We start from the raw sequence: 14,519 nt of genomic DNA, 5'->3' as shown, positions 1-14,519 counted from the left end.
GCTAATAGATATTACACTTTTGTCTTCATTATTAACAGTTATTACACCTTTGTCTTCATTATTAAGTTATTGCACCTTTGTCTTCATTATTAACAGTTATTACACCTTTGTCTTCATTATTAAGTTATTGCACCTTTATCTTCATTATTAACAGTTATTGCACCTTTATCTTCATTTTTAACAGTTATTGCACCTTTATCTTCATTATTAACAGTTATTACACCTGTGTCTTCATTATTAATAGCTATTACAACTTTGTCTTCATTATTAATATTCTCTTTCCAGTTTTCTTTTTCACTTGGGCCTTTATTTTCGTAGCATTTCTTCAGGCTCAGTTTTTGGTGCATAGTCTTTTAACAGGACAGAGGGAAGTAAAAACTCACAAGCTGCCAAAATTACCCAGAGCAATTAAAACAATTCTGGAGCAGTAATCCTGTCACCTGAAGGGAACAGCACATCTCCCCACCCTGGGAGAAGCTGAGCAAGTACAAAACCACCAGCATGTTGCACATACAAGGGAGCTGCTTAATACTTCTCCAGGATTTCTGGTTGTAGACTACAGTAAATTTGCTCAGAGCAGCTGACAGAGCAGACCCCAAAGAAAACAGCCCCAGGACTGGGTTATAAATTCTGCACATAGCAGCTCCTTGCAGTTTCCAATCTGTGGTAACCAAATCCAAGGCAGGTGATTAGCCCAGGCTAAGGGTGGCATGTGGAGCTTTCAGCACTCACAACACTACTACTGGTCACCAGCTGAGGACCTGCTCGGTGAATTTGCAATTACTGGCTTTAAATACCTGCAGCTCTGACTTCCATCCACTGATTTGAGAGGGTTTTTAAATGAAAAAAAAACAAAACAAAACAAAAAAAAGTTTCTCTAACAATATGTAATCACGAAGGGGCTGCACTTCTTGACAGGCTGTTTTTAAAATCTAACAAACCCCTCAGATTTTAAAGCCAGAAGAAAGTCCAGTTGTGTTCTCTTTAAACTGAAGGTTGAAGGGGAAGAAGACACTTTACCCTCCCAGTTTCTGGTTTTGAAGGCTGGTACATGAAAGCATCGTTAGAAAACAAGCCCAGCAAAAGTGCCTTTGTGCTACTGCAAATGGCAAAGTGCTTGGGGTTTCTTTTGCTTTTAATGATATGATTTTGGAGCACAATGAAGTAGAAGGTTTGGAGATCCATGTCTAACACCCATCAGAGATGTTAATGTTACTCAGAGATTCGTACTACCTAAAAACTCACCTCATTTTTAAAGCATGGAGCAATATAATTTAGGAAAGGTCCCAACATAACTTAGGAAAGTGTTAAAAAGAAAAAAAGGAATAATTTTTTTTTTTTGCACTGGCTTTTCCTACACTGGGAAATTTAAACCAAATCCAAAATAGGTAAGGACAACCAAAGATAACTCTACACATTCACAGCCATTTGAGAGTTGTTACTCATAGACCAATCCAGGATTTCTGAATCCTTGATTTGGACAACATTCTTTTAAATAGATAAATTTAAAAAAATTAAGTGTCAAGGCTTCTCGAGGAAGTACCGCAATAAAAGTGTTAAGATGATTTTATTTATGGGTAGTTTTATATTTAAAACATAACAGGAATGCGTGAGTGATCGTGTTGAAATATCTGCATGTGTTGGTGTTTAATTATGCTGGGAAGTCTACAATTTAGGGTTAGTTGCTAACCAAGGAATTCCTTGTGCAATATCCTGCATAAGTGAGAAATGAGTAATTTAAAGCAGTCTGGGGGCAAATTTAAATTACACATTTTAAATATAACTTCAGGCTTTTAAATAGAAACACGTATGTGCACTTTTCCTTTCCACAGCTGTGGGCTCTGTGGGTCTGCTGGGGCTTTTGCAGTAGCTCTTTCCAGTCCCAGGGGAATTGTGTACAAGTTCAGCCCCAAAGGAATTCTATTAAGATGTACAATTAAGAGTCCAATTCTACTCCAAATTAATGGTCTTTTCCTACTAAATATGATGAGCACAGGGTGTAGTGATTTAGATTATTTGCCTCACTCAAAGGAAAGAAAACAACCCTGTAGGGTCATAATTGCACAAAATAACCTTGAAGCAATGAGCAGCTGGACAAGACCTACTTTTCAGCATCAAATATTAGTGCAAATCCACAGATATACATGGATAAAAAGTTCCAGGAGGCAGCCAGCAGACAAATATGGACCAGTGACTTAATGACAGAAATAAATACATGTTCTATGAAAATACAGATTAACCTCTGTAAGGTCACAGGTTCTGATGGATATCCAAAAGCAGGACTGGAACCATGCATTGATTCTTTGCTACAACAGGAGTCAAATCCATGACTTCTTTCCAAAGTATGTAGAAAAAAATGGTCCATTTTGTTGTTCTCAAAGCTGGCCAGCCTCAGTCTGGATGTCCCACACACAGATTTGATCTCTGAAGGATTTAGGCTATTACAGCATCAAGCTGACATTTACCACACACACGTCAAGTGCTTCAGGATCTTTTGGGAGGGACATCAACAAATAGCTGAATCCCCTTCACAGGAAGCTCCAACTAAAAAAATCACAGTAAGGTAAATACAGAATACCACAAACTGAACATGTCCTTAGCTTGTGTTTTATTATCATTACTGCTTAGAAACCACTTACTTGGCAACAGTTCTCTGTCTGCAGTTTCGGTGCAGCTCGGGTAGGGATAGAAAAGATGTCCTTTCTCTAGAGGGTATGGGATCATCCTAAATGCTGCAAAAGGAGTGGGACATCAGATCTGTATTTAACCAGCTTCTCACAAAGAGAACCAGTTGTGTTTGAGGGGAATAAAAGCACAGAGATTAGTCTACTGTACAGCAAAAAATAAAAGGAGAGATACTTACTGCCCTCCCACGTGCAGTGCAGCAGATTTAGAGCCCCTTCTATCCTCTTCCAGTGCTGGAGGTGAAAAAAAGCATAGGCTACTGCCTCACTGTCCCCTCGCTTCAGAATGTGCTCTGGAGGCAGCACTAAGCTCTTCATTTCTAGTAAATACTGAAAGGACAAATGCAAAGCACGTTTGGTTACGTGGAACACACCAAACCCTTTAATTGTGAAATGTCAGTGACTGATGGAGGCACGAACTGAGCAAATCCCAGGGGCCACCTGTGGAGGAAAGGGCCCAACCCTGACCCAGAGCAGCCAGCCTGTGGGAAGGGGAAAGCAGCAAAACACACTCCTGTCTTCAACAATCTTAAATTGGGACTTTCCCATATGAAAAAGAAAAAAAAAAATCAAGAAAAAAAATACAGCTTCAGTAAGGCAAAACAAAAATACCTTCTTGTGGAACAGACATAAGTATAATGCTGCAGGTGCAATACCAATGAGGGACAAATTTAGGCTGATAAAAAAACCCCAAACCAACAGTATTTTTGCTCATTATTTCATCACTGAAGGTTTCAGTGCAGGAGGCTGAGGATTTGTTAGCCCTCAAGTATGAGCAGCAAACCCAAAGTGTCAGTGTGCTAAACCAAAGGAAGAATAATAAACCAAAACCAGGGGAAAAAAATCTTCTTTTAATGTGGTTTTCCTGGGCTACCACAAAGCATCTCTGATTTCAGATTTTTTCAATTTCAGCCTTCTCCTTCCATCAGCAGAATATCTGATGCTCAGAAGGGTCAAAGAACACAAGGATTAATCATTTCCCATTTCCTTTGCAACCCAGGACATGCGACTTTTTTCGATGCACCACGTTTTTATCGTGGCACATTAAAAAAAAAGCCAGGTATTCATTTGAGCTCAGGCTTTAAAAACAGATGAGCAGTTTTTACAAGAATGAAAAGACAGTTTCAGCTCTAGTATTTACCTGTGGGTTGTCCTCTCCTACCACACAGTGTCTCATTCAATAACAGCCAAAGTTAATCCACACCTTTGATCAACGTGGCAATTCCTTGGGGTGTCCCCCAAAGTGTAAGAATGCAGCAAACTCACCGATTTATTTCAGCAGATGCCACAAACTATGAGATTATTTACTAATCCAGTTTGAGGACTTAACTTTTCCCATTCAGATTCTTCAAGGAATGTAGGAGGGGTTGTGCCCCAGCCAAATAAAGCACATTTACTGCCTGGCTAGGTTCTTCTCTCAGTGCCTTGGGCCTGCACTCTGGAGGGTAATATTCTTGCTAATCCCCTCTAATCCTCTTCAATTTTTTTTTTTCTTTTTTAATTTTTTTTTTTTTTAACACAGTAAAGGATCACTGGCACACAGGGCTGCTGTGGGAAAATGGTCTCAAATATCTGACCCCTGACCTGACTCCTCCTGCTCTCCACAGTGCCCACTTTTCCATTGTGCTGACTGGGAATATAAACCCAGCAGTGGTGGGGAAGCCCCACTGCAAGTATTGCCACAACACACCAATGCTCAGCTCCAGGCTTTGGCTCTCTCTGAGCCCATGTTACCACACAAACAGAGAAATTCCACAGTCTGGCAGGTCTTCATGTCCATGTTTAAGCAGAAAACGGGCCAGGTGTCTCAGTGCTGAAAGTATCTTGGGGTTTTGAAGTCTTTATACGCTATAAAAATCTCTGAGATATTCAAAATACGATTGGAAAAGGTTGTTTCCTCCAGCACCAAAATGCAGTTTCAGATCCCTAACTGGAAATGGCTTAAGAGGACCAGTTTTCCAGCTGGTTCTAACTTTCCAAACAAACCCCAGCCTTGTAAAAGCAGAGCTGGGAACAAAGAGAAACAAACCTTATTTTATTTTCCTTATGCAAAACGATGTTATGTGCAAAGACAACCATCAGCTCCAAGAACAAAGGGATTTCTACTTTACACACTCATTTATTTTTAGTCCACGGGACAGGACAGGGTGCAAATTCAAAAATCAGATTTTCTCCCCCACTGTGACCCACTGGGTGAGTTACTTCATTTGTCTGTGCCCTTGTTCACTTGTTTGCTTTGACTATGAGCATTTCAGAGCTCCAGGCAGCCTGGATCAATAAAATTCTGCTCTGTCATCCAGTAAATTGGTTTTTCAAGGTAATATTGCAATTAAAAGAAAAAAAAAAGGCTGGATAGATCCACAATTAGAAGAGAAGATGAAATTACTGAAACCTGGAATCAACTTCCACGCTGGTCTGCAGAACTACAGATCATATTTTGCTAAGAGCCTGTTTGAAATCATCCCTAACTTCTTTAAAAAGGTACGTGAGGCTCCTGAAACAACGGGAGGACACCCCAACTAAAAGAACTTCTCGATAATGATAATGCTTCATAATCTTCTGCCCCTCAAGGCAGGGGCTAAAGGAAAAAAAAAAAAAACCTGTCTGAGACTGTCTGAAATGAACTTGCCCTGCTCTTGATCAGTCATGCAAAGAAGCAGCAATTTCTCCCAGCAATTAGCTCTCCCTGTGCACATTCTATTGGATTGGACAGGCAGACAGAAGGGAGCAGTCACATCATTCCAGCCTTCACAGCTCCAGCCACTGGGGCTCCAGCATCATTTGCAGAGGATTAGGCCCAGCACTGAGCCAACCTCCTGCATTCAAGGGTTCACACTGAACCCAGCACCAGCCCTGGGATAGTAAAAAAAAAAAAGAAGCACTGCAAGGTTTTATTTTCACCCGTGGAATCCGTGCTTTGGCCGCTTCAGGTGATGCCAGATATTAAACCCAGCCTGGGGTGGGTACAGACTCTGCATCTTGGTTACACACTGAACTGACTGCAGAGCTCTCAGGAACTGTGGAGCCCATGCTTGGAAGCAGAGCAGAATAAAGGTTTTTTTGGAATACTACAGTGGTTATTGTCTGGAGAACTTAATTTGGCTTCAGGGACTTGGAATGAGATGATCTTTAAGGTCCCTTCCAAGCCAAACCATTCTGTGATTCTGTGACTTTAAATATCGACATTTATTAATGCCTACAAAATTAATTAATGCCTAAAGCTCTGAAATGCTCATAGTCAAAGCAAACAAGTGAACAAGGGCACAGACAAATGAAGTAACTCACCCAGTGGGTCACAGTGGGGAAGAAAATAATACCCTTACAGAATAAAGGGCCTTCAGTAATACCTCACTGGTATATAACTCATTTTCCAGTGAGTTAGGGAATTCCAAGTTAATTTTTTTGTGCAAAACCCCTGTTTTAACATCATCTATTGCAAAAAAAACCAAACCAAAACCCTAATTCTGGCCACCAAACATTTGTGATATAAATAACAGTGCATTTAACAACTCCATGGCTGGAGTTATAACCAGTTTCAAGAAACCCTGGGGCTGGAGTTATAACCAGTTCCAATAACAAAATGATATTATAACATGGTATTTTTTTAGAATACAGTCAAAGTGGTCCAACAGAAAATAAAATACTCTTACCTTTGGAACATGAGGGTTAAATTCCACAGCTCTGTGAATTGCTTCCACAGCATTAATTTCTGCTGTACTGAGCCCTCTTTTGGAGGCAGTTTCTGGGGAGAACCTGAAGGGGAAAAACCCACATTGAACAAAAGTAATAAATAATAAACCCTAAGCAGGTGTTTATTTGCATTTGTGAGCTTGGAGTTTATTAAGAAATTGGTTGATTTATCAAGAAGGATAAATAAATCCTTCTAGGAGAAAAATGTGCATGTTAATTCAGGTACCTTGCTGTCCCTCCATGCCCATATGACACAGGTATGTTTGAAATTTGATGTCAATCATGTCAGGTGAGTGCCTAAATTTTCCCCTCACTGTTACAGCATCACCTGCTGGACCCAGCTTTCCACAGACCAGAACCACAGTGAAATAACAGCACCAACTACCACAAATATCCTGCACCCACCCCCAAAAAATGGTGAAAATCCCAAGCAAGGCACTGAAAACAGAACCTTCATAAAAGCACTTGGCCAACACGTGGGCTCTTGAAAAACACCCTCACCTGTATTAGCTCTGTGGATGCTTGAAAGGAGCTTTAAATCACATTTAATTCCACACACATATAGGTGTATATATAAACACACTGAACCTGCTCTTAAAAACGTAACTGCTACATATTTAGGTATGAGCAGGGGTGTAGAACAGATTAAAAAACCTAAAATAATCTTGAATGGAAGCAAAGATTTCTTTGCAGATTAGAAGTAACTTTAAAACATAAAAGATTTAGACCTTTTTACTTCATATTTTACAGAAGATCAGCAACAAACAGCTGTTTTCACACACATGGTTGCTTACCTTTCTGAAACAGCTCTGGCTTTTAGCAGGGCTGCTGTGTAGCATATTGCTGCTGATTTGGGAAGACTGATATCTGTGATAAAATAAAATAATTAAGCTGTAAGATTCTAAGGCAAGACAAACATTTTGAACCCAAATCCTCTGAGCTTACAGATTTTTACTCAGGCACGTGAGACAATGAATGTAACACCTGGAACATTTCAGGTGTGATTAGAAACTCTGAATTTCTTTGCACAGTCTCAGATTGAAAATGCAGTATTTTGGTGGTAAAGCATCACTTTTTTTTCTTCTAAATGTACCAAGACACTAAAACTGAATTAAGAGAGAAATACATATATAAATACACACCTCAAACCAGAGTATATTTCCTGTACTAACCCACAAAGGTTTAAAACAAGCTTCTAATCTTTTACCTAATTTTGCAACTGTACATTAGCACAGAGTTTTACACAACACTGAGAGGCTGACTAGAAGCTGACCCAAAAAAAAAAAAAAATGACACTACAGACAGGTAGACAAATTTTAACAGAAACGCAATTTCCGCTCTTTTCCAGTTCCACGGGGAAAAATTCTATTAGTTGGAGCTTTGTAGGATATCTGAAGCCAAGTTTGAGCTGACAATTACAGATTAGAAGGTTAGCACTCCACAGCACAAGTTTACTTTAAAAGCAGACAAAGTCTGGGGTCTAATTCCCAAGTACCATGTTGTGTATAGTCAGATGGCTCTTGCTTTTTTTGTAAATCCCATCCTGGGCTTGTCCATCACTTACTACAAGTCTGGCTGTCGTGTCAAGCAAAACACAGGGGTGCTGCAGAGAGTTTGAAGCTCACATCCACTTTTCCAGATGCTTAGGGGGAAAAAAAAAACCATCAGCAACTCTTTCTTAAGAAAGTGTCACAGTTCCTGATGTTCGCAGAGAGAAGCACAAATGGTTGTGATAAATGAAGAAGGATCCACACAGAGGAATGTGGATGATCAGGAACAGGAGCAGGGTGTCATGCTGGCTACACACAACAGGCACAGGGATTGGGGAAAAAATACCCTACTTTTGATTCCCTGAGGCAATAAAGAACAGACACAGGGGAGAACAAAACACAACAGCTTCTGGGAATGGCTGTCATAAAATGTTGCTCTTATGTGCCTCCACTCTGAAGGTGATTTAAGGGCCAGCTCTGACAGCAGCACTTTGTACCCTCACGATGTGGGCACTGTGCAGGTGGCAAAACCTCGAGGACAATAAAAAAAATAAGTATATGTTTTACTAACCTTTATCTAGACTTGCACAACCCCTGAAATATATTAGCTGAGGTGGAAAGTGAAAGCCAACCACGCTGTTTAATGCCCACCACTAATCTCTGGCAAGCAGCATGTCTGCACACTGCTGATCTCTGAGGAGCAACTTCAGTGTTACAGGAGCCAAGCCTGGAAGATGACAAAGGAAAACTCCCTTTTCCAGCTTATTTACATCAGTTACTTACAGGGCTATGTGCTGGCTGAAAAAGGGTGATGAATTTAGGGATGTAAAAGAGATTAATTAAAATAATCCTTGAATCAAAGCAAAGACTGCTTTACAGATTAGAAGTAACATAAAAGCATAAAAAGTAATTTGGATGCAATTTAGCTTGCCTAAATTTGACCTCAGCAGTCAGAAGAAACACTTGACCTGCACTCAGGAAGCATCTATTTGTTACTGGTGAAGGGAATCTGGTCACCCAGCTGAGATCATGAGCAAACAACTTGCCCACCTCATTTTTACTCTTATCCAAAACCACCCACATTTCCCAACAGCCACCACTTACCATCATACTTGGCTAAAACTGCCTGGACATCTGCATAAGCCTGTAACTCCAGCAGTGCCTCCAGGAGGTTTTCATGGATATTCAGCATGCTGAGAAGTGGAAACTCTTTCATCAGCTGCAAATCAGGAAAGAGAAATGAATTACACACAGAACTGCAGCTGAATCCCTGAAATAGTTAACAGAAATCGGTACAATAATTCAGGATTTCTCTATGTTCTGTTCTTTCACAGTGCTAGAAGTTGAAAGGGAAGCAGCATGAAAAGAACTGCATAATTCCATAGAATCATGGGATGGTTTGGGTTGGAAGGGACCTTAAGGCTCATCTTGTTCCAACCCCTGCCATGGGAAACACCTTCCACTAGACCAGGCTGCATCCAGTCATGATGTCCAAGTCTCACTGGAAAATAATTCAGTTAGATTAATTATGATGCCTAGAAAGGAACTTGAAACCATCAATTTGGACAGTGTGACTGAAAACAATAGTTGCTCAATTTGTTTTTTTTTACTTTTACTTACATCTCTCATCATTTTTACTGCTTCCCTTATTCTCCCAAGCTTCCTGGCACACATTGCTAGTCTCCTCTTCACATAGACCAACACATTGGTGTCTCTTCCTGGTGACAAAGACAAAAAATATTAGTCTATCAGTCCCAATCCTTGCCTCTCCTAACTTTACCTCAGTTTTACATTTCTGCTCACACAAACCCAAGAGTTTATGGGATTTCCAAGTCCTTACTCAGCTGTGCTTCGTGCTGGGGGCTCTGGGAATGGCAGTTCTGAGACTTTCTGTAAATCATTTCTCCTGCTTTCAGAGCCTGCTTGAAATACTTCTCAGCATCCACAATTGTTGTTGCTTCTTCCTCAGCCAGGAGGACATATGCAGTGGCACAACTGAAATAAGAGAAAAACCTACTAGTTATTCTGAGGGATGAAGTTTAGTATCTTTACTAAGTGCTAGAAGCATTAAAAATGTTTCACTTGTGTTTAAGATCTAAGCAGTAACAATAATAAAGTACCAAACTATAGACTTCTGTTCAAAGGGTAAGTGTGGGAAAAACAGAAACCTTTTTCATCTTACAGAAAAAAACCCACACATTTGGAGAAAAGCAGCGAGTTAAATTATTTTCCTTGAAATTGTAAAAATGGTCTGTAACTGTCTGGAAAGGGTTTTTTTTTGTGTTTAGTTTGCTTCTCCAAACCCAGGTTTTAAAGTTTTTTACAAGACAACATAACAAAATGGATCACAATAGTGGGTGAAACTGGTTTGTGCTACAGGAGTATTTTTAACTCCCTTGCAGCAGTGGCATCTGTGAACTCCAAATACAGTCCTACCACCGTGCCACCTCTGAGACACAGGATCTCAGGTTCAATTTAGACTGTTCCACATCTGAATAGAATTTCTCATTTGCTATTGCTGTTGTTACAAAGATTTAAAAATATATTTCCCAAGAAAAGGGAAGCACAGAAGCCATTTTTAATAGAACAGCTCAATACTTCAGTGCAACTGCCCCATGTGCAACTCTCAGTCACAGGAACTGCTCTTAAGCTACTCAGAACTTCACTAAAAGTGAATTATGAGATGAAGAAATTGATAATGTGCTCAGTATTCTTCCATTTGGTCTTTCCCACAAGAAGTACTGTAGCTGAATTTATAAACTTACTCATTGTTCAACTCCAGAGCTTGATATGCTGCTTTAATCCGGGCCTGAGGGTTCCTCTCTCGCCAGGCCTTCTGCATAACTGTTGGGAAAACAGGGAAAGGCTGGTGAGGGACAGAGACACCTGGGAAACACCTGGGAGCCAGTGGAGGCCACACTGCTCGATAATTAACATCCATTTCCATGCTGGAAATTCCCATTTGCTGTTATGAGGAAGAGCAAACAAGTGTTTTAATTCCAGCCTGTTTCTCCCACAAGCATCAAACTCTTGCAACAGCTCATTACACCCCAAATTTAGTCTAAGAAAGCAACACCACCAGGAAGATTCTTCACTGACCATTTCAGAACTCCTACACAGAGCACAAAGACAGCTTACATAACCAGGCAGATGTACAATTTCTAAACTGCTACAGATTTTTGGAAACATTTCCCAAGACTTGTTGAAAGCTTGGCAGGAGCAATTGTTAAACACAGGTTCTTGCACGGACCTGCACAGAATTTTAATTTCAGCTTTCAAACAGAACTTCAAAGAAAACAAGTGATGGAGTAAGGGGTGTCTTGCACAGGTAGAGATTCATACTTGAATGTTAAGTTGTGCAGAGAAGCTGTGGCTGCCCCATCCCTGGAAGTGTCCAAGGCCTGCTTGGATGGGGCTTGGAGCAACCTGGGATAGTGGAAGGTGTTCCTGCCCATGGCAGGGGGTGAAACGAGGTGATCTGTAAGGTCCCTTCCAACCCAAACCATTCTGGAATTCTATTCAGAAATCTGTCAGATCATAAAGGGTTAAACAATTCCTTTTTAAACTTACAAACCATATTTGAGTGGCATCACACAGCAAAGCCAATTCAAGTTATACTTGTAATAATTTATCACCTAATTAGAAAGTATTCTAGGAAACAATTGCAAAGGCTGAAATTTATTCAAAAGTGTCGTTTGATTTACAGCTTGAATTCAAAATTATTTCAATGTAATGACTCTAAACCCCTCCCCACTATGTTTCCAATTGGGAAAAATGAAAAACACAAACTGAAAACCCAACTTCTAGCAGAAGAAAAACAACACTCTCAGAGCTACCATTTTCCATGCAAAACTAAGTAACTTTCACACTGAAAAACCTCCAAACCCTTACATTCATGGAGTTCCATATCTGGCCTATCTCAAGGACGATAAGAAAACTGAAGAATCTATACATGTTTCTTTTGGAACAAACCCTTCTGCTGTCCAGCAAGAATAACGTGGAAAAATGTTTGAGTTTTTTCATTTGGAAACAAAATATTAGTCTTGGCTTAGCAAGCGAGACAATACACTCCCTTTTGTGAAATAAAAACACATCGTTCATATCAAGCTTGTCACAGGCAGCTGACAAGGAACACTTCCAGAACGTGACAAATTGACAATAATTCACACCCACACTGACAATAACCAGGTAAAGAACATTTGCTGCACTAAACATGTGGAACACAAGGAAAAAAAAAATAATTCTGGAGACTGCAGTGTTCATTGCTAAGGTTTAAATGAGAGTGTATTTTGGCTGTTGGGAATACAATCCAGGTTTGTGGTATTGTGTTGATTATTTGAAATGGGTGAGATGTTAAAATACAGGATCCTGACAGGCTTAAAGTTGTAGAGAATGCACAGGGTGAAGAAACATCTTGTCACTAAATTTCACTAAATTCACTAAATTTCAAGGCCAGGTTGGACAGGGCTTGGGATCACCCTGGTCTAGGGGAAGGTTTCCCTGCCCCTGGCAGGGGGTGAACCTTGATCACCTTTTAATTTCCCTTCCAACCCAAACCATTCCAGGATTCTGTACGTCTATTAAACCTCTTCAGCAGCTGAGAAAGGCTGCAATCCCACAAAATATTTGACATGAAAGCTTGATCTATGTTCAAGTTCATTAAAAGTCCCCACTTTGCACTCTCCCCCCCTACGACACCGGTACCTGTATCCGAAGGCCGGAGGGCATCTGTGTCACAGGTGAAAAAGTTCTGATGGTCTTGAGCTGACAAATTCATGTCATAGTAAGTAAGAGGCTCCTTCCCAGTCACCCACATGTACCTTTAATAGGAGAAATTTCAGTAAGAGGCAGGTTATAAAGGTTTAAAGGTTGTAAAGTTCTGAGCAACTTGGGAACTGGCTTCCCAGGAAGCAGCTTTTCCAATGAAAGAACACAAGGAGACTTGCAATACAGCCATAATAAAAAAAGAGAATTTAGATTCAGAATCTCAACCCCTGAATAAAGTTTTTCTCCTGCTTTACTCTCACAAAAAATAACGTTACAGTAATATTTGCATTCTTACCATTGAAACTGCCAAAGCTTGGCTTGGTGCCTTTTAAACACAGGATTGGCATCAATCACCCCTATAATCTTGCAGGTCTCCAGCTGTCTCCTGACATTACCAGTGCAAGTTCTGTGAACAAGTCATGTGCATGGCCCCAATTAATTTTAAAGAGATGCAATGGAAAGTAAGATAATTAATACCTGCTATACTCTGCCCCTCGGAAAAGATTGAGTGGATTTCGCCACACTTTGCACTCTGGGGAGTGAAAAATAAAAGTACTTTTTAAATGAAGAGCACAGGAAATATTACCTTGACTTTCAAATGCAGCAATGAAATACAGTTTTGCTTTCAAAAGCTGCTTTTATGTTATTGTTATTCAACTTGAGCACGATCGTATAATATTCTTCGTAAACTTCTGCTATTAAAAATATAAATATATATTTCTATTAAAGGTTATACATGTACATATATTTATATATATATAATATTTATATAGAGAGAGAATTTTTTTTTCCTCCCCAGCATTGCTGGGGTACAAAAGCACATGGTGGGAAGATTAAACACTGCCATGTACACTCATGCAATGTTTATCTTGCACATATTTAGAACAGCAAATAACTAATGTCACTGAAACAATTTTAGCTGAATGTGTAAGGTATTCCCTAAATATTTTAATAAAGAATGGTTCAGAGCAAAGATACATTATTCTTTAGGGGTTTTTACCATTACTAATAAAACACTTTATAAGATGTAGGCTTTCTCTATTCTTCACAAGCACTGATGCAGAGCCAAAGCCACTAAAAGCCAGTTCAGGTGAACCAGCCACCTTGAAGCTTAAGGAAAGCTGCTGGGATACATCAGGAATCAATCACCTGGCATGTTCTGCCTGCTGGTGTCATTGTCCCCTGCTGAGAAGGCTGCTGGGGGTGGGGGGCTGTTCTCTGCACCCCCAATGAGGGGCCTGAGATGGCTCACAGAAACCTGCTCGATGAAAGACGTGCCGTATTTTCGGAAGTGCCACCACTCAAACACCTGTCACAGGGGGAAAAAAAGCACCAGAAACTCCCTTAGGTGACACCCTTGCAGCAAACAGCAGAGATAAGAGTGTTCACAGTGAGTAAATCCCTCTGCAAATTGACTAGAGATGGAACTTTTATCTCCACACAAAGTAGCATTAATGATCTGGTTTGGCCTGTCCTGTCACGCAGGATCAGCCACAGAACATGAAAGAGACTGAAAGAAACTTGTAAAATTTTAGTCAAACATCTGTTCCTCCCCCTTCAGGTCATTGGGGTAACTCATAAACCCCTTCAGTAGTGCCTGTGTAGGGAAACTGGGAACAGAGGCAAAAAACCCTTATATTCTCTTTATCTGGTGAGGATTTATCAGCCCTACCTGCACTACCAAATTTGTACTGCGTGTAGGTTTTTTTTCATTTCATAAAAATAATCTAAAAGAATAAATCATAGAATCACAGAATGGTTGTGTTGGAAGGGACCTTAAAGCCCAAATCATAGAATCATAGAATGGTTGTGTTGGAAGGGACCTTAAAGCCCAAATCATAGAATCATAGAATGGTTGTGTTGGAAGGGACCTTAAAGCCCAAATCAC

The 14,519-nt window shown here is 40.1% G+C and overlaps 1 protein-coding gene across 1 annotated transcript in view; it reads right to left on the bottom strand.

The window, feature by feature from the left end:
- Positions 1 to 14,519, bottom strand: part of ST7L (suppression of tumorigenicity 7 like) — a 23,542-nt gene that overhangs the window by 6,648 nt on the left and 2,375 nt on the right. Inside the window, exons 3-13 of the mRNA XM_017821423.1 lie at positions 13,781 to 13,940; positions 13,109 to 13,163; positions 12,569 to 12,684; positions 10,630 to 10,708; positions 9,705 to 9,859; positions 9,485 to 9,582; positions 8,969 to 9,083; positions 7,169 to 7,241; positions 6,335 to 6,437; positions 2,864 to 3,014; positions 2,640 to 2,732 (exon numbers count right to left, since the gene is read on the bottom strand). Of these exons, the coding sequence (XP_017676912.1) occupies positions 2,640 to 2,732; positions 2,864 to 3,014; positions 6,335 to 6,437; positions 7,169 to 7,241; positions 8,969 to 9,083; positions 9,485 to 9,582; positions 9,705 to 9,859; positions 10,630 to 10,708; positions 12,569 to 12,684; positions 13,109 to 13,163; positions 13,781 to 13,940 (1,198 nt within the window). The remainder of the gene's footprint in view (positions 1 to 2,639; positions 2,733 to 2,863; positions 3,015 to 6,334; positions 6,438 to 7,168; positions 7,242 to 8,968; positions 9,084 to 9,484; positions 9,583 to 9,704; positions 9,860 to 10,629; positions 10,709 to 12,568; positions 12,685 to 13,108; positions 13,164 to 13,780; positions 13,941 to 14,519) is intronic.

This window comes from Lepidothrix coronata, unplaced genomic scaffold, assembly GCF_001604755.1.
Source record: "Lepidothrix coronata isolate B3197 unplaced genomic scaffold, Lepidothrix_coronata-1.0 Scaffold90, whole genome shotgun sequence".
Taxonomy (NCBI): domain Eukaryota; kingdom Metazoa; phylum Chordata; class Aves; order Passeriformes; family Pipridae; genus Lepidothrix; species Lepidothrix coronata.
Note: the sequence above shows the minus strand (reverse complement) of the source record. Positions and strands in the feature narration are given on the sequence as shown.